At 44.3% G+C, this 17,135-nt stretch overlaps 1 protein-coding gene across 3 annotated transcripts in view; it reads left to right on the plus strand.

Annotated features, from left to right (window-relative positions):
- Nucleotides 1-17,135, plus strand: part of LOC146805741 (ATP-binding cassette sub-family C member 2-like) — a 417,933-nt gene that overhangs the window by 261,752 nt on the left and 139,046 nt on the right. For all 3 annotated transcript variants that reach the window (XM_085623042.1, XM_085623044.1, XM_085623043.1), the window contains 2 exons: nucleotides 775-859; nucleotides 16,540-16,606. In XM_085623042.1, coding sequence (XP_085479168.1) covers nucleotides 775-859; nucleotides 16,540-16,606 — 152 coding nt within the window. The remainder of the gene's footprint in view (nucleotides 1-774; nucleotides 860-16,539; nucleotides 16,607-17,135) is intronic.

The raw sequence follows: 17,135 nt of genomic DNA on the forward strand, positions 1-17,135 counted from the left end.
CTGAACACACTCCTGCATTGAAAGGAGTAAAACAGGATGTTCATGTGAAACATCTTTGTGTATCTGGTCAATTGCTATTTAAGCAAAATGTTCCTCTGTGAGGCCGTAAACATCAGAAATGCCAATCTCTGTAACATTAAATGAATTAAAAAACTGTTTCCCACACACCAGAAAGACAATGGATAATGGCTTTTACGTGCTTCAAACTTTTTGGAGTTGTTAAATTGCAATATCAGGAATGTGATATATGCGGGACCATTCTGTCAAAATAATGTATGTAATAATGATGATGGGCTCCTTGTATGGACTGCTCAGATTGGCTCAATCAAGCAGCATGACCGCATCCTGGATCCAGTGGCAGGTGCGTGAAGCAGGCAGACGGCATATTTGCCTGTGCGTGGCGAGATGTTAGGCATGGGTGCTACTAGTCTTATTGCCCGCAGGCTCTCAGGCGTTAAAAGCTGTTAATGCCCCCGCTCATTACGCAGCGTGCAATTACGCTTGTTTGTATTATTATCGTAGGCAGTAGTATTAATATTTTTGTTTTCATCTGTACTCCTGGCTGTTATTATGGTCCAATGGTAGTGTCATGTTTTTCATCGTTATTAGTACAAGTATCCCCATAAAAATGATAGTAATAGGTTTGTTATCTTTTTTGTGATTATTGTTTAGAACGATTACTGTTTTTTGCTTACACACATTGTTTGTGATGTAATGTGGTGTGTTGTGGACCATCTAATAGGCCGTAAGCTGAGAGGGAATTCTGTTTTTCAGGCGAAGGTGTCTTTGGGCCGGCTGGAAGCTTTCCTTTGCGGAGAAGAACTTGATGCTGCAAACATTCAGGCGGTCTACAGTGGAGGTGAGCCGAGGCAACACAGCTGGTGCTACGACACGAGGAGCATTGCGCTGTCTATGATCCTGTGCAATTCCTGAACCTATATGAACTATTTAAAAGACTCTGCATGCTCAGTTGCATCCAAGTTTAACATTGTTTCTGGATAGGAATTAGACACTTAGAGTTTTTGATTATTAGGTGGAATAAAATTCCTCTGTGCCACCTCAAGCCGTTTTCTTTTTAGGTCTTGTCTCATAGACAACACAGGCACTGTCTGTTGCAAGACGTATTGTTAGCTTACAGTGGGCATAGAGTCTGTCCTTTGCTTGTGTTGGGCTTCCTTCCTCTTTTTGTGTTCGAGAGTCGCCTGTAACATGGACGCATTACTTGTGTCCTTCCGCTGTTCGCTTCCCAAACAATATATATTTTTTTGTTTAAGCACTTCACAAGAGGGCTTGTGTTTTCCACCTGTCTCGCTCGTGTAGTTCTCCCTGCCCCTCCACGGGCTACGTGCTCCTCTCTCACACCCATGTGGCTCCCCTCGCCGCTCCCCTTTCCCATGTGGTTTTCTCCCACTGGCGCCCTCCATGTTCTTTCCACACTCCACCAGTGCCCTCTGAGTTGCTTGTGCCCCTGCTCTCTGTGTTGTTTCCGCCCAGATGAGCCCTCCATGTTGCTTCCGTCCCCCCTGCTCCTTCTGTGTTGCTTCTTCCTCCTACACAACACCGCACACACACCCCATGTTGCTACTCTCCACCCTATCCACTTAAAAAACCGGGTTTGCATGTTTTTTGTTTTTCGTTACCAATTCAATTAGGATCAGTAACCAAAAAAAATGGCCACATCAAAAGCTTTTATTGTTGTTCTTTACCCATGTTGCACAGCATCAAGTATGTTGTAAAACGTGTCTTAAAAGCATTGGCAAAGCCAATAGGCACTAAAAGTGAGGCCTATTAACTTTGCCAGTAATTGTTTTTTACTGCATGTACCAGAAGAAAAGGGGAGTACCCTCAGCATTGCCCAGACACTGACATTTCTGATCTCGTGAACACAAACGTTCAGCAGTACATCTTCTGCTAGTTTGATGAGTCTTTTTTCTTCCAAAAGTAGTAATGTCATTTGCCACCCATAATACCTGATTGTTATTGCGAGCAGCAGGGTGCAGCGATATCAGTAATTAACCCCTTGTCACAAATATGGCCTTATTCTCAAACTCATAGAAAATCTAGAAGGTAATTAAAAGCTACTATTGCCTTGCAGTGAGAAAAATAAAACTATTGACAGTCGCATTCCTGAAAAAACCAAGAGACTTTAATTCTGGGCAAATGGGACATTGTCTGTCCTGCCGCATATGGGTCCCAAAACACATTTTTGTACTTGCCCCTTCAGCGCAGGGGCACATAGACACACTGCGTAGCCCCACTACATTAGTAGTGCATTCACTATCATTTTAAAAACCTTATTGGGAGTTAGCAAACCTAGCTGGTGTTGACAGAGGCAAGTATGCACCAACTCTGCCCGACCTACAATGATGGGACGAATAGGAGATGGTGAAAAGGAATCCACTTAATCTGGAAACAAAAAAAACAAAAAACAAAAGAGAGTGGGAGAAAGGAGGCCAGTGGGAAATATACATATAGTTACTGCTCACAAAGGACTCATTTTGCTTGGCTGTCCAGAACACAGTATTTTATAGTGTATGCTACTGTAACGTAAAACATTGTAAAAGTACCAACATCATCTTAGTTAACAAATATGCTGAAATAAATGTGCACTTTCAAGCAGTACTTTGCAGAGATTTTTGTACGGTCAATGACATACAGTGTCTTAGGTCCCCTTTGCACCCCCTTAGCAATTCATTCTCTGATGCCATTCTGCACCCCCATACCCTATAGCACTGCCAACAATTCCCTCTGTTGTTAGTCCTCTCCACTTCCACTCTGTCTAAAACACTGTCATCACACTTTGATACAGGATACGAAAGAGAAAGGCAGAGAAGGGACAAAGTAGGAGGAAAAGAAAAGTAGCTAAATATTTAAAAAGGCACAAACCAGGAATGAAAAAAGAACCTACAAGAGTTAGATAAAGAGACTGGAGGTGCAGGGTGATGGAATTAAGACCAGCCAGTCTTGGTATTGGGCAAACCTGGCATGGCAGCACTGGCTTCAGTCTCAGAAGAAAAACTTTGAGCCCCTGAAATTCTATTTTTTATTTATTCAACTTAAGAAGAGATTGGACCAGCTAAAGGCTGGGTCACATGCAGTGAATTTATGTGCAGTCTGTGCATTTCTAGTTCACCTCTAGTTTACTGTATTTTAACAGAAAACTCAGACTGAAGCATCATTTTAATATACAAGAAACCCATGCCTCAGATTCAACAGTTTGGGAGTTATGTGGTTCATCATCATCATCATCTTTTCAACTTTATTCGATTTTGAGTAAAATCATAAAAGTATGCACGCGTAATACGCATAATACATAAAATGTACAACATAAAATGTCACAATTCATCACAGATATATATAACGTAATACATCAAATATAAAAAGCTATCCCTACCTAATGGGACACGAAAAACACCCCTGAAAGGAAATGAGATGCAGAACAATACATTTTGGGTGACAATAACAACTGTAAGTCGAGAAATGCAGCTCTAATCTGTTTAAAATCTTCCGCAATTATAAGCGGTCTAATAAATTTGTGCCGAAGATTACAGTATTTTGGACAGATAATGTCGGGACCCGGGAGGGGGAGAGGGTGTTGTATCGCTCTTCGCAATATCTGATGTTGGGCCTTACCCATCGCGATGATTAGGCATGGGGTAGTCTGGGACCTCCCCCAAATACGTCCCTGTTTTTGGTTTCCCACGCGTTACGCGGGCGTGTTGAATAAATGGTGATGCGCGTGCGCACGGCGTCAGAGCCGGCACACGTGAGCACGGATAAACACCAACACTGTGTGCTCTAATTATTGTGGCCGGCGCGCATTGCATGTTACCAAAAGGCCTGATCTCTGCTCACGTGTCAGGACGCTTAATAACCAAGGTCCCAACACAACATTTGGCGACGAGGTGATGAAGAGACCGCTTGGGTGTAGGCGGCGGCCACGCACATTCTCACATGTGCGTGGTGCTCGTGCTGCTTGAATTGTCACGCCCACTGGCTGTCCTGGCTTCAGATTAGGGTGGAGGTGTCTGGTCCAGTGGAGGCACAGCCAACAGTGAGTAGCAGCTAATCAGCGCAAAATACATCCACACTACTGCATCGCAGCTGGGCCACAGCAAGCATCGCCCAGGGTGATATACCAGCAACGTTAGCACACAGAACATGTGTCACATCCCTGCCTTAGACTCATATGTGGTAGAAGGGGCCCCATCTGCTCAAGCCCTGAGATGGAAGGAATGGGTTTGGCGCGTGCACCTCTTCTTTGAGGCCACAAAGGTTGAAGATGACCAGGAGCGTGCCATGATCCTCCATCTTGGTGGGAAAGAGGTTTACAAAATAGCCAAGTCAGTGGCAGCACCAAAGACTCCCCTCATGCTCATTACAGCCCTTAACGCCGCCTTCGAGCCCATGGCGAATCAAGACTATGAACGCTTTGTGTTCAGACAAGCAAGACAACAGCCTGAAGAGTCATTAGATGTATTCCATGCGCGCTTAAAAGAACTAGCAAGTACCTGTGGGTTTGGAGATGAGACAGAAGAGATACAAGGCCAAGTTATTCAGGGGTGTGCCTTGGCAAAATTGAGGGAGCGAATCCTAGAGAATTCAGAGAAGTCACTGGCAGACATGCATACCCTGGGAAGAACAAAGCAACTTTCCAAGGCAAAGGCAGCACACATGGAGGCTGCTCTCCAAACTCCCATCAAAACTGAGCCTGTGAATGTAGTTGCCCCGATTGCCATGGTGTCACCATTTCGAACAAGAGGCACCAGAGTACAATCATGCGGATACAGCGGAGGACCGTCACATAGGCCGTCAGAGTGCCCAGTGAAAGGAAAGAGGTGCACGGCATGTGGAAAGATGAATCATTTCATGAAAGTATGCCGATCTAGCAAAGGACGGGCTGCGAGACCCCAAGTGAACATGATTCCAGTGTCTCAGGAACAAAACAGTGACATGGATGATGACGATCGAGAAGAACACACAGTACACTCGGTGTTTTCTGTAGGGTCAGCATCTGCTGCACAGAATCGCCTACCACAATGCCAAGTCATGGTAGGAGGGTGCCCCTCGACTGCCTTCGTAGACACCGGAGCTACCATAAACATCATGTCACGTGAGGCCTACCAAGAGATGACACCTCCTCCACCACTAATACCTGCCAAGATAAAGGTTTTTGCGTATGGTCAAACCAAATCCCTGGCCATCCGCGGGAAGTTATGGACCACCGTCACCTACGACACACAAGAGGTGGAGGCACTAGTGTATGTGACAGAGGAAGGACATAGAATGTTGCTGGGGTGTAAGTCAATAGAAGCTCTGGGCATCGTCACGTTTGCCTTTGGAATACACCGAGAAGGAGTGAGTCAAATCCTGGAGGAATTCCAGAAAGTGTTCAATGGCATTGGGTGCTTACGTGATAAACAGATACATCTACACATTGATCCCTCTGTGCAACCAGTGGCCCTTTGACACAGGCGAGTTGCATGTCACCTGAGGCCCCTGATGGAAAAGGAACTGAGCAAACTCGAAGAAGCAGGGATCATTGAAAAAGTGGAAGGCCCTACCCCCTGGGTATCTCCGATTGTGGTCGCGCGAAATCCCAAACAGCCGGGGGAAGTAAGAATCTGCATGGACATGAGAATTCCCAATGCTGCGATCAAGCGTGAAAGACATCTAACCCTAATCATTGACGACCTGATAGGGGAACTAAGTGGAGCCAGCTGGTTCTCAAAGCTTGACCTTCGGGCTGGGTATCATCAACTCATTCTCGACGAACAGGCCTGATACATAACAACATTTTCCACTCATGTTGGCCTGCGACTATATAAGAAGCTGAGCTTTGGGATATCGAGTGCAGAGGAGGTATTCCAAAATACCATCAAAGAACTTCTTGTGGATCTCTCAGGAGTAGTTAATGTCAGTGATGACATTCTTGTCCACGCAAAGTCCATACCGGGAACACAATAGTCAGCTGAGGCAGGTGCTCCAACGGATACAAGACTCCGGACTCACGTTACATAGAGACAAATGCGAATTCCTTAAACAAAGGCTACAGTTCTTTGGGTACATATTCACAGCAGAAGGAGTGGCTCCGGATCCTGAAAAGGTAAAAGACATCAAAGAAGCCCGAGCTTCCACCAATGTGACGGAAATGCGCAGCTTCCTGGGGATGGTGAACTATTGCGGTAGGTTCATCAAGGACCTATCCTCGTTGACCACGCCACTGAGAGAGCTGACCAAACCATCTGTTCTGTAAGTGTGGGGTCCGGAACAGGAGATGTCCAGGCTGCCAAGGATGCACTATCAAGCACCACCACGCTGAGATACTTTGATCCCCAACAGCAAACTCAAGTCGCTGTCGATGTCGGCCCAAAAGGATTAGGGGCTGTCATACAACGGCCAAAGGATGAAGATGAGTGGGCTCCAGTGGCCTTTGCGAGTAGGTCATTGACTGCTACAGAGTAAAGATATTCACAAATAGAAAAGGAGGCGATTGCCGTGCATTGGGGTGCTGGCATTTTCACTTATATGTTTATGGAAAACCGTTCCTGGTTGCCACTGACCACAAGCCGCCTATCCCGTTGTTCACAGAAACCACGTCAAAGCCCCCCCCCTCGCATCGAGAAATGGATGCTGCAGTTGCAGGAATACAATTGTAAAATTGAGTACCACCCAGGATCAAGCAACCCATCAGACTATCTGTCTCGTCATCCCAGAGAAGCTACGCTTAGCAAGATGGAGGATGCAGAAGAAAATGAGAAATGTATTTGTTACGTAGCAGATCGATCATGTCTGTTGCCCATATCTCTATGAGAATTGTGCCAAGCAACTATCCAGGATGACTGTCTACAGAAAGCGTTGGAGGGAGTGAAAACCATCAAATGGCATGTTCTCAGAAGTCAAGGGGTAACATTCACTCCGAAGGCCCGGAAAGTGATTCAAAGCCTGTATCAGGTGAGTTATGAATTGAGTGCCGATCCAAATGGGTGCTTACTCCGAGGCCACAGACTGGTCATACCCTCAACCTTGGTGGATAGAGGGGTTGGTTTAGCTCATGCTGGCCACCAAGGAATGGTGAAAACTAAAGGAAGACTCAGAACCAAGGTCTAGTTCCCTCTCATGGATGACAAAGTTGAAGAGGTAGGGAGATTGTGTCCGTGGTGTCAAGCTACCGGTGAAACAAATGCTCCAGCGCCAATTGCGATGGATCGGCGACCTGAAGGCCCATGGATGAGTGTGAGCATGGATTTTGGAAGCCTCCCTGATGGGAGACATTCCACGGTAGTGATAGATGACTATTCGAAATATCCGAAGTGTTGAGGTGTTGTCATCACTGAGCGCAGGAGATGTTATACCTAAGCTGGAAAAGGTAATGGCTACCCATGGACTTGTCAGAGAGATAGAAATTGACAATGATCCTCCCTTCCAGGGGCAGGAATTTGCATCATATCTGACATCACTAGGAGTTGTGCACAAAAAGATAACGCCAAAGTGGCCACAAGCAAATGGAGAAGCTGAGCGTATCATAAGGACTTTAAACAAGGTTATCCTCATAGCAGTGGCAAATTGTGACTCTGTGGGAAGGTCCATATATTCTTTTCTTAGAGATTACCGGCAGACTCCCCTCACATCCACTGGTCGTGCTCCAGGACAATTCTCAATCGGGAGAGTTGTGAGTGACTCTATTCCACATCACCCACGATGGGTTCCAGAGGGAATAAATTATCACGCTGTTGATTGCAGAAGGAAAAAGTCGAATGAACAAGTCAGCAAAGGGCGCAGAGCGGAAGTTTCACGTCTCAAAGCAGGAGACTTGGTCCTAATCCAAGACAGCCATCCAGGCAGCAAGTTTAGGCTTCCTTTTGAAAAAGATCCCTGGTGCATTGTCCAAATACGGGGTATGCAAGTTACAGTCAAAAGAGGCTTGGAGCTGGTCACCAGAAACATGTTAACCTTCAAGAAGTATCATTGGTCTCCTGAAGCGGAGCTGAGTCCCCAGGATGGAGGATCCTGTGATCGAGGCTGGGAGGGCTGGTGAGAAGCTGATGTTGAAGCACCAAGAGCTGGAGGTGTGGATTCCTCTTCACAGTCTCCTGATGTCAGTCGAGGTTTGTCTGGGACTACTGGGATCACGGAAGACGACAGTGAGTGCCCGGACAACCGCACTCAATATAACCTGAGAAGGAACCCTGAGCTGTCCAGTAGACTACGGGACTATCATTGCTAGAACTGCACCTGAGATGGCTGAAGTTTTGATAAGCTGTCTGACAATGACATATCTTATGATGGTGTGGTGATTTCTTCTTAAGTAAAGTTTTATGTTTTTTAAAATTCATTTTTGGGTAGGAATGTTGTATCGCTCATCGCGATATCTGATGTTGGGTCTTACCCATTGTGATGATTAGTCATGGGGGTAATCTGAGACCTCCCCGAATACGTCCCTGTTTTTGGTTTCGCCCGTGTTACCCGGGCGTGTTGAATAAATGGTGATGCGGGTGCGCACGGCATCAGAGCCGGCACACGCAAGCACGAATAAACACCAACAGTGTGTGCTCTAATTATTGCGGCCGGTGCTCGCTGCTTGTTACCGAAAGGCCTGATCTCTGCTCACGTGTCGGGACGCTTAATAACCAAGGTCCCCACATAACAGTGGGGAGATAACTAGTGTCAGAGTCTTGTGATTGTGACAGCATGACCACATCAGTGTGAATAGGGGCGAGAGCTCTTGGAGGTGTAACAGTGCCTGAGGCCTGCTGGGTTTGCACAAATTGTTCTTCAGCATTAGAGATCTCCTCTGATAATGCACCCACCGCAAAAAAGATAGAATGGTGTTTGTCCGTGGGCATTTGCCCCTTACATTAGTTTATTCCGCTTTCCTTTTACCCATGGTTCAGTCTGTAAGGCGGTGGCTTGAGAATTCATGGGAAGTGAAACAGCACTCTAAATAAAGTCCCACAGGAAAACAACAGGGAATAACAATGCGAGTCTTCCCCAAATTGTGGGGAAAACCATCACGGCCGAAGGATTTGGGATGACTTCACAGCCCACAGAAAAAGATCAGCGTCCTAACATTGCAGCCAGATATAAAATTAAAGTACGGTTCTCTTACAACCAGGGAGCAGTCGGGTAACAATCAAGGTTAATACAGCAGGACAAGCTTACTTTGATATCCTTGTGGAACTAAGGGGGGTGGCCCCACCTTGCCTCTTCCTGGCTCTTACAGGCATGCCCTTGGCCAGGGCTTTGCCCAGACGTGGCCTACATGCGTCCCGGGCAGCGGGACTCCCATGCGCTTATGTAGTGCTGATTATCAACAAGTGGACTCCCACCAAAAGATTCTGGGACTCGTGATCCCCATCGGTCGAAGTCTGCAACTGTTCTATCCGTGTTATACAGCGAGGTAAAGAGGATGCCAATGAGTGCACCCCCCAGAAGCAAATGTCCTGAATTGATGGTAGAAGCTGGCCACTGCATTGAAGCAGCACACTGTAGGCAGCACGTCCACCAGCACACCATGACTCCTTCGTGCTTATGTAGTGCTGCTTAACAACATGTGGAATCCCAGCAAAGGACTCTGGGACTCGTGGTCCCCAGCAGTGGCAGTCCACGGCGGCTAAGTCATTGGGATACTGCGAGGTGAAGAGGGTGCCATTAAGTGCACCCCCCAGTGTCACATGTTCAAGGCTGATGGTGGAAGCTGGCCCCAGCAGTAAAACAGCACACGATAGGCAGCGCCAGTTATGTGGATCATTGCGAGACACAGCAGCACCCTAGTATCAGGGGCAGTCAAGACATTTGCCTTAGTGCAATATGCATGAAAACATTTTCTTGGCTAGCACACACGGACAAGTGGAGCATCTATGTCAACACACAAATCTATTCCAATCCAGTTGTACTGATTCAGAAGTCTACAGTATCTTCCACCACCACACCCAAGTGACCTTCTCATGGAATAATTGATGCCTGCCAAAAGTGTTCAACTTTTAAGTTGGGTCCCTTTTTGGAAATTCACAGAATAGCTAAAATGGGGATACTGCTTTTTTATGGTCTTACTTGAACTTGCAGCTGTTGCAAGACAATTATGTGAGAATCACCAGGAGAGGGGCTTTAGCTCTACCCACATTTCGTGTGCCCAAACTACATGTTTTGATTGCGCAGAACTAGTGTGCTTCCACAAAAAAGTACTTGTCTGCCACACATCTGTGATCATTCTGTTTATGTATCTAGGTGCCGGAGCTTGAACGTTCAGGGGCACTCACATGACATTGTTATGCTGTTATAGTATCTTGGATAACAAGATCATTTATGGTGTTTGTCTGTGGCAGCAGCATAGATAGGAAGAGGAAACGTTTTAACCTACATGGACTTTTAGGTCTGACTTTGCAGTGCAGCTGTCACATGACCTTATGTGATCATCCAAACAGAGCTTTCAGACCCGTACTGTGAGAGGGGCATAGGCTTCACACACATGTTGGTCCCCAGGAGTGCAGGATTTGAATGAGCCGAATTTGTGTGCTTCCACTAAAAATACTGCACTTTTTGGCTTGTGGCAATGTTTGATGTGGATTGTTAATAATCTACATTCAAGCCTACAGATAGTTATGTTGCTACATGGAATCTCCCAGATTACCATGGTAGGGAAGGGTTTTGACATTGACCACCCACTCTGACAAACCCTGTGGGGTTCACTGCGATGATTCTTGTTAAATCCTATTCAAAGGATTGTATATTGTTTTACAAGCTGTATTTTCCTGAATAGTTGTAATTTTAAAACTGTATGCATGATTGTTTTAGTTTATGTGCACATGACTAGTCTAGTGTTGATGAAAGTGTAAAGGCAATGGTAAAAGCTTCTTCAGTTCATTGGAAAAAGCATGCCAGACTTCATAGGTATGATCTCTTTATTATGAAACATTATGACAAAGCCAGTAGGCCTGACCTACTTATTGTGAAATGTATGCATCAAAGACAGTAGGCTTTTCAAGGATGGATTGTTAAAACACTGTGCTATTGTCTGTAGGCAGGTACTTTGGTACATAGAATTTCACGGATTACAGTAGCTGGCGAGGGTTTTGGTGTTGGTGATCTACCCAAACAAATTGCGGGGGTGGAATATATGCACTGTAATATTCCTTACTGAGCTATCTTAGTAGAGATAGCATTTTCCTTTGCCAACTGTAATTTTGTGTACATCCGTACTTTTATCACTGTATGCCCTATAGTTGCCTGGTGGAAAGTTTACACTCAATGGGCTTAAGTGGGTCATGGTGAAAAACCAATGACAAAGACTATTTGCCTGATTGTTTATTATTAAAAGTTTTGATAATGGCAGTAGGCCTGACATAGATTGTGAAGAGCTTATGTTAACGTAATGGGCCTTTAAGGGTGGATTGTTATTCCTCTGAATTAAAGCCTACAGATATATTTTGTGTTACATGAAATTTCATAGATTACCTTCATAGCCAAGGGTTTTGATATTGGTTACACCCCGACTAATCATGAGTACAGAAGACTTGTAGTGTGAGAATCATGGTTAAGCCATGTTAACCCCTTAGCTGCTGGGCCTTCCTCCCAACATCCGTGCTGAGCCCTTTTTTTGTCTATTTGGGGAGTTCCTCCTAGAGCGCTATAACTTTTGTTCCACATAAGGTATCTGAGCCAAATTTGCATCCTTTTTTTCCAACATCCTGGGTAGTCTAACGGTAATGCAGAATTTGTGGATTTCCCTGTAAGGGACTGAAAAATGAGCCTAAATATAACTAAAGTTTGAGGTTTTTGTGAAAAATGGGGAAAAAGTGCTGCAGAAGAAAGTGTCTTGCTTTTTTCATACAAATGACATCAATGAAAGGTTTGTGGTGCTAAAATCACCATCTTCCCAACTTTCGGAAACAGGCAGACTTGAAACAGAAAACCACATTTTTTAACACAGTTTTGGCATTTTTCTGGGATATAGCCCATTTTTCCTATTTGTTGTGCTTTCAACCGTCTTCCAGTTTGTGGTAGAAACTGATGCCAAACCCACAAGGGATCCCGGAAAGCTATAAATTTATGAAAACTAGATGAAAATCTGAATTCAGCAAGGGGTCATTTGTGTAGCTTCTTAAAGGTTTGTCTATAAAAACTTGAAATTAAACAATATTTAAATTATGTTGAAAAAACACCTGCCATTTGTGTCTGTTTTCATCTGTAACTTCTTACCATGGCAGATTTTTTTAAAAACAATGTACCGTTATGCCTACTGGACCCTTCTGGTTGCGGGGACATATAGGGCTTGTAGGTTCTCCAACAACCAGAGGTACCCAGAGCCAACAACCAAGCTGCACATTACAATGATTTTTCATTGTCTACAGACTATACAGCAATTCATATGGTAAGATAATGGAAAAAGATTATGAAGGACTACTCTATATAGCTGAAATTTACACCAGAACTAAGTTTTGGAGCAATTATTGTTTTTAGAGCTCTGAATTTATGGGTACACTTACTTGCATGTGTTTCAGAGGGAATTTTGTAAAGTGTCTTCTGTGTTGCACACTTGCTTATATTTGAAATGCACAAATATTGAGATATTCAATTGGTAATAACAAATGTTCTACTATTCTGTATTTCCGCATGTTTCCCGAGAAAAATAGTACTCTACTTGTGTGGCCGGGTCTTGCGCCTGCAACACAAAACACCCCAAAACTTGACCTTGGAGACCTCATATTTCACCCAGAGGAATGCATGTTTTTTTTACAAGGTAGCTAGCTTGCTGTGAATTTTGGGCCTCAGCCGGCACCTTGGGAAGCCTACCAAACTTGCACATTTTTGAAAACTAGATACCTGGAGGAGTCCAGAGTGGGGTGACCTGTGTGGCTCTAACCAGGTTTTTTCACCAGAATCCTGTGCAAAATTCAAACTTTGCTTCAAAAACACATTTTCCTTTCATTTCTTTAAGGAAAGGTCCTGAAATCTGCAGACAGTTACCAATTTCCTACAACCAAGAATTCCCCCAAGTCTCTTTAGAAAAGCTGTGCCTCACTTGTGTGGTCAGGCAAACTGCACTACACAAAAGAGCGCCAAACGCAACATAGACACATCAATGTTTTTCACTGAAATAAGCTGTTTTAAAAAGAAATGTGGGTATCTGTGGATTTTGGGTCCCAGCTCCGCCAGCACCTAGGGAAACCTACCAAAACCAGCACATTTTTGAAAACTAAACACCCAGGGGAGTCCAGCATGGGGTGACTTTCATGTCTCTCATTTTGTTTTTACCCAGAATCCCCTGCAAACCTCAAACTTTGCCTAAAAAAATAAATTTTCCTTGCATTTCTGTGAGGAAACGTCCTAGAACCTGCAGGCAGCTAAACATTTCCTACCACCTAACATTCCCCCAGGTCTCCCAATACTTATGGTACCTCACATCTGTGGGTGGGCCGAGTGCCCGCGACAGGAAGGAGCCCAAAATGTATTGTGAAGACATCAAAATAATCTATCACAAAACAACATATTTTGCAAGGGGGGCACCTGCGATTTTGGCCCCGAGCTTGGCAGGCATCTTGGGAAACCTTTATATTCAAAAAAGGAGTTTGAGAGGGAAAAATTACCAGGTCGCCCTCCACTCAATCACTAATACAAAACAAAGGACCTGGTAATATTAAGGCACTTCTTGTGATTAGATGGGATAAGTAGGAGGGTAATGTAAACGACTATTACACCAACAGCAGTAGTTCTTATCATGAACTATCATTCCATCCCTCGTGCCATCAAACTTAATATTTTAGAATTTCCAAAAGTAAACAACACAACCAACCATGTGCAAAATATTTCACCAACTTCTGTGAGAAACAGAAAAAATGAAAAAGTTGTGAAAAAATGAGAAAGCATCTCACGTGCACAATACCAGAGGAGCTGCTGGCAGGTTCTCACCAGTTTGTTCACGATTTTCTCATCATCGATATCTTTCTCATGTGTAAACAATAACGTGTCCCAATTATGGAAAAAAGGAGGAAGAACAGGGAGGTTTCTTTTATAACAGCCCAAAACCAAAAAAGGAGAAAAAAGACCTGTGAAATCTTTACAGGTAAAATTAGGGTGGGCTCACGTATATATTCCAATTGATTTATTCCATTCCGTGAGTCATCTCAAGGTTAAAAACACGGTCATATTATGTAACCACATTCAGGAATGGCCAACATGTTTCATTGCCTACTTATCTTTGCGGCAAATTCATCAGGGCGTCGAGGGTCTGTAATCACTTCCCTGGGTTTTTTTCTAATGAGAGCCACAGGCCCGCATACCAGCACTCAATTGGTTTAGGAGATCAGCGCAACTTGCACTTGTTGTCCCAGATAAAACACCTCCGTTGCTTACACCTTCATCGTAAGGTTTCTAGAGCGCCCCGTCACTCATTCTAGGATCTTGGGAAACCTAACAAACTCAGACATTTCTGAAAAATAGACACCTGGGGGAATACAGGGAGGTGTGGCTTATGTGGATCCCCCAACTTTTTCTTACCCAGAATCACCTGCACACCTCAAATAATGCTAAAAAGTAAAACTTTCCTCACATTTGTGGATGGGAAAGTTGTGAGAATACAGGGCCTACACATATTTCCTACCTATCTATCACAAAACAACCTGGTTTTATAACGAGGGCAACTGCGTTTTTGGCCCAGGCTCAGCAGCCATCTAAGGAAACCTTCCAAACCCAGACATTTCTGAAAACTTGACACCCTAGAGAGTCCAGGGAGGTGTGGCTTATGTGGATTCCCCAACGTTTTCTTACCTTCAAACCCCTGCAAACCTCAAATTTAGCTAAAAAGTCAAATTTTCCTCACATATGTGGGTGGGAAAGTTGTGGGATCACTGGGCCAGCACAAATGTCCTACCACACAGCGTTCTCCAGGTTTCCCTCTAAATATGCTACCTCACTTGTGTGGGTGGGCCAAAGACACACATATGAAAGGCCTTTGGGCCCACTTTGTTCTGCTGTTAGTCTGTCTGAGTGTCATTTACAATCTGCTTCAATCCATAAAAGTGAACGGCATGGGGTAATGCTTCAGTCTGCATCAGTCATTGGCTCTTTTGCCCTGTGAACGATGGCATTTTCTGGTCACATGTACATCCACCGGAAAATGTGTGAACTTCAGTATCAGGGCTGGTTTGCCAGTCCTGTAGTTTTTTAGCTTTCAACTTTTATAGTTCCCTTTTCCTTTCTTGCTTCTCGTCTTTTTATTTTAATGTTTCTTCAGAGGATACTGCAGCTATCCAGGCAACGCTAACAGGTTACTTGCTTATCCCTCATTTCATCTGCAGTGCACCTCATTCCACATGGCCACTTCCCCTCAACCAGAAGATTATGGAAAGCTGTTGTCATTTTTTACCATTCCAAAATGGCAACAATAAATGTGGTGACAATGTATGAACTTTAAAACAATGATGGACTAATAACAAAACAACTGCAGGACAGACACCAGCTGCTGTATTTAGTTGTATTATTGCAAACTTATATCCATTGTGTTTGGAAGGCAGCATGTTTTCCTTTTTTATACTTGTATTCTTTTAATTTATCTTGAATATGTTGTTGAGTTTCTGTCGTTGTGTCAGAGGGTGAATGGGAGTACGAGTCATTGGGTTGTTGAATGGATGCAAGAGTGCAAAAATGAATAACAGAGCGTATGATGATGATATATTGAGTCTACACCTGTCAGTGACACAAAAGGCTTTATCATTCATAAGCCAAACCTAATGGCTGTCTCAATGCTTCTGTTTTTTATATGATTGGCTCACTGTTAATATTTAACTTTATTAAGTGCACAGCAACTCGACTGGATAATTGTCAATATTTTACAGAGGAAACCTGTATATTTCAGAGGCAAATGTTTGTTTAGCCAACCCAACTTCCTTGCGTGGTATGTAATATATTAGCTCGCACACAGCATGTGAAAGTGTGCTGGTGAATTTTTAACATGGCTGTAGATGATGTATATTGCATATACTCAAGGGTCTAGTGCTTGCTATTAGTAAAGTGAATGACGTCTTTGTCTAGTAGATGGTATCTCCCATTTACACTTACTTCCATAGGCATTCTCATCAGTGGATTGAAAATGACATTAACTCTTTATTATCAAGAGTAGAGGTCTGGGCAGAAAAGATGAAGCAATCGGATTACTGAATTGGTGCTTCAGTTCTTCATATTGAATGCTGTTTCTTAAAAAGTTAACAGATACAGTCCTCTTCACCATGTTCTACCAAAAAAGAGACAGTTCACAACTGGTTTGAAGCTTTAACCTGCTACCTGTACTTGAATCCCTGCTGTATGAAGCTGTGCAAAGCTCCCCGGTAAGGACCCAGGGGCTGAGGTATGCAAATGCTTAAGTCCAGTTCAGTTTGCAACATGTCTTGTCCACCTGGCAAGAACACTAGGGACGGTGAGCCTTAATAACATAAGACCCGGTGTACAATTTTCATAAGGAGAGAAATACATGTGGGTACTGTTTTGTTATCAAAGTTTAGAAAAAATGCTTACGGTAATTCACATCCTTTATTTTTCTGATAGGTCATGCCATAGGATTTGCTGGTGCATCTTTCCGCTGGGATTGCATTGGATCCCCTGTAATAAAAGAGTAAGCAACTGCTTTTTCCTTGTTACATCTCAATGAGTGGTGCTCTGTGGATTATAGTGTCCATGATGCCTTTATCAATGGTGGCTGGGCGGGAGGTTCGGGAGCATGCGCCTGATCGACATAATATATATTAAAAAACCTTTCCTGAGCTCGGTGACGTCTTTGCTCCAGACCTGTTCTTTTGACTCAGGAACCGGAACCAGCAACTCCCTAAGTCAATCCTAGATCTGCTCTCACCAGCATGAGAGCAGCCCTAGGATTAGTGGAGCGGCCTCACTCGGCGCTTCACAGCACTATGGAGGTTTTGACTTGCTCTAACCTAGCTGTCTTGAGACAGCTGGGTTAGAGCTGTTTAAAGTGCGCATGTGTGGCAGGCCGGCTCAAGACAGTCGGCCAAAAGACATGCACGCTTTAAACAGTGCCATACCAGCTCACCATCCTCCCTGCTGAGTGACATGCTTCTGTAACTCAGCAGTGGCCCCGCCCCCGTCCAGAGGCTCGGCTCGGGACGGTGGATGAAAAATAAAAT

This window comes from Triturus cristatus, chromosome 8 (assembly GCF_964204655.1).
Source record: "Triturus cristatus chromosome 8, aTriCri1.1, whole genome shotgun sequence".
In the NCBI taxonomy this organism is placed as follows: domain Eukaryota; kingdom Metazoa; phylum Chordata; class Amphibia; order Caudata; family Salamandridae; genus Triturus; species Triturus cristatus.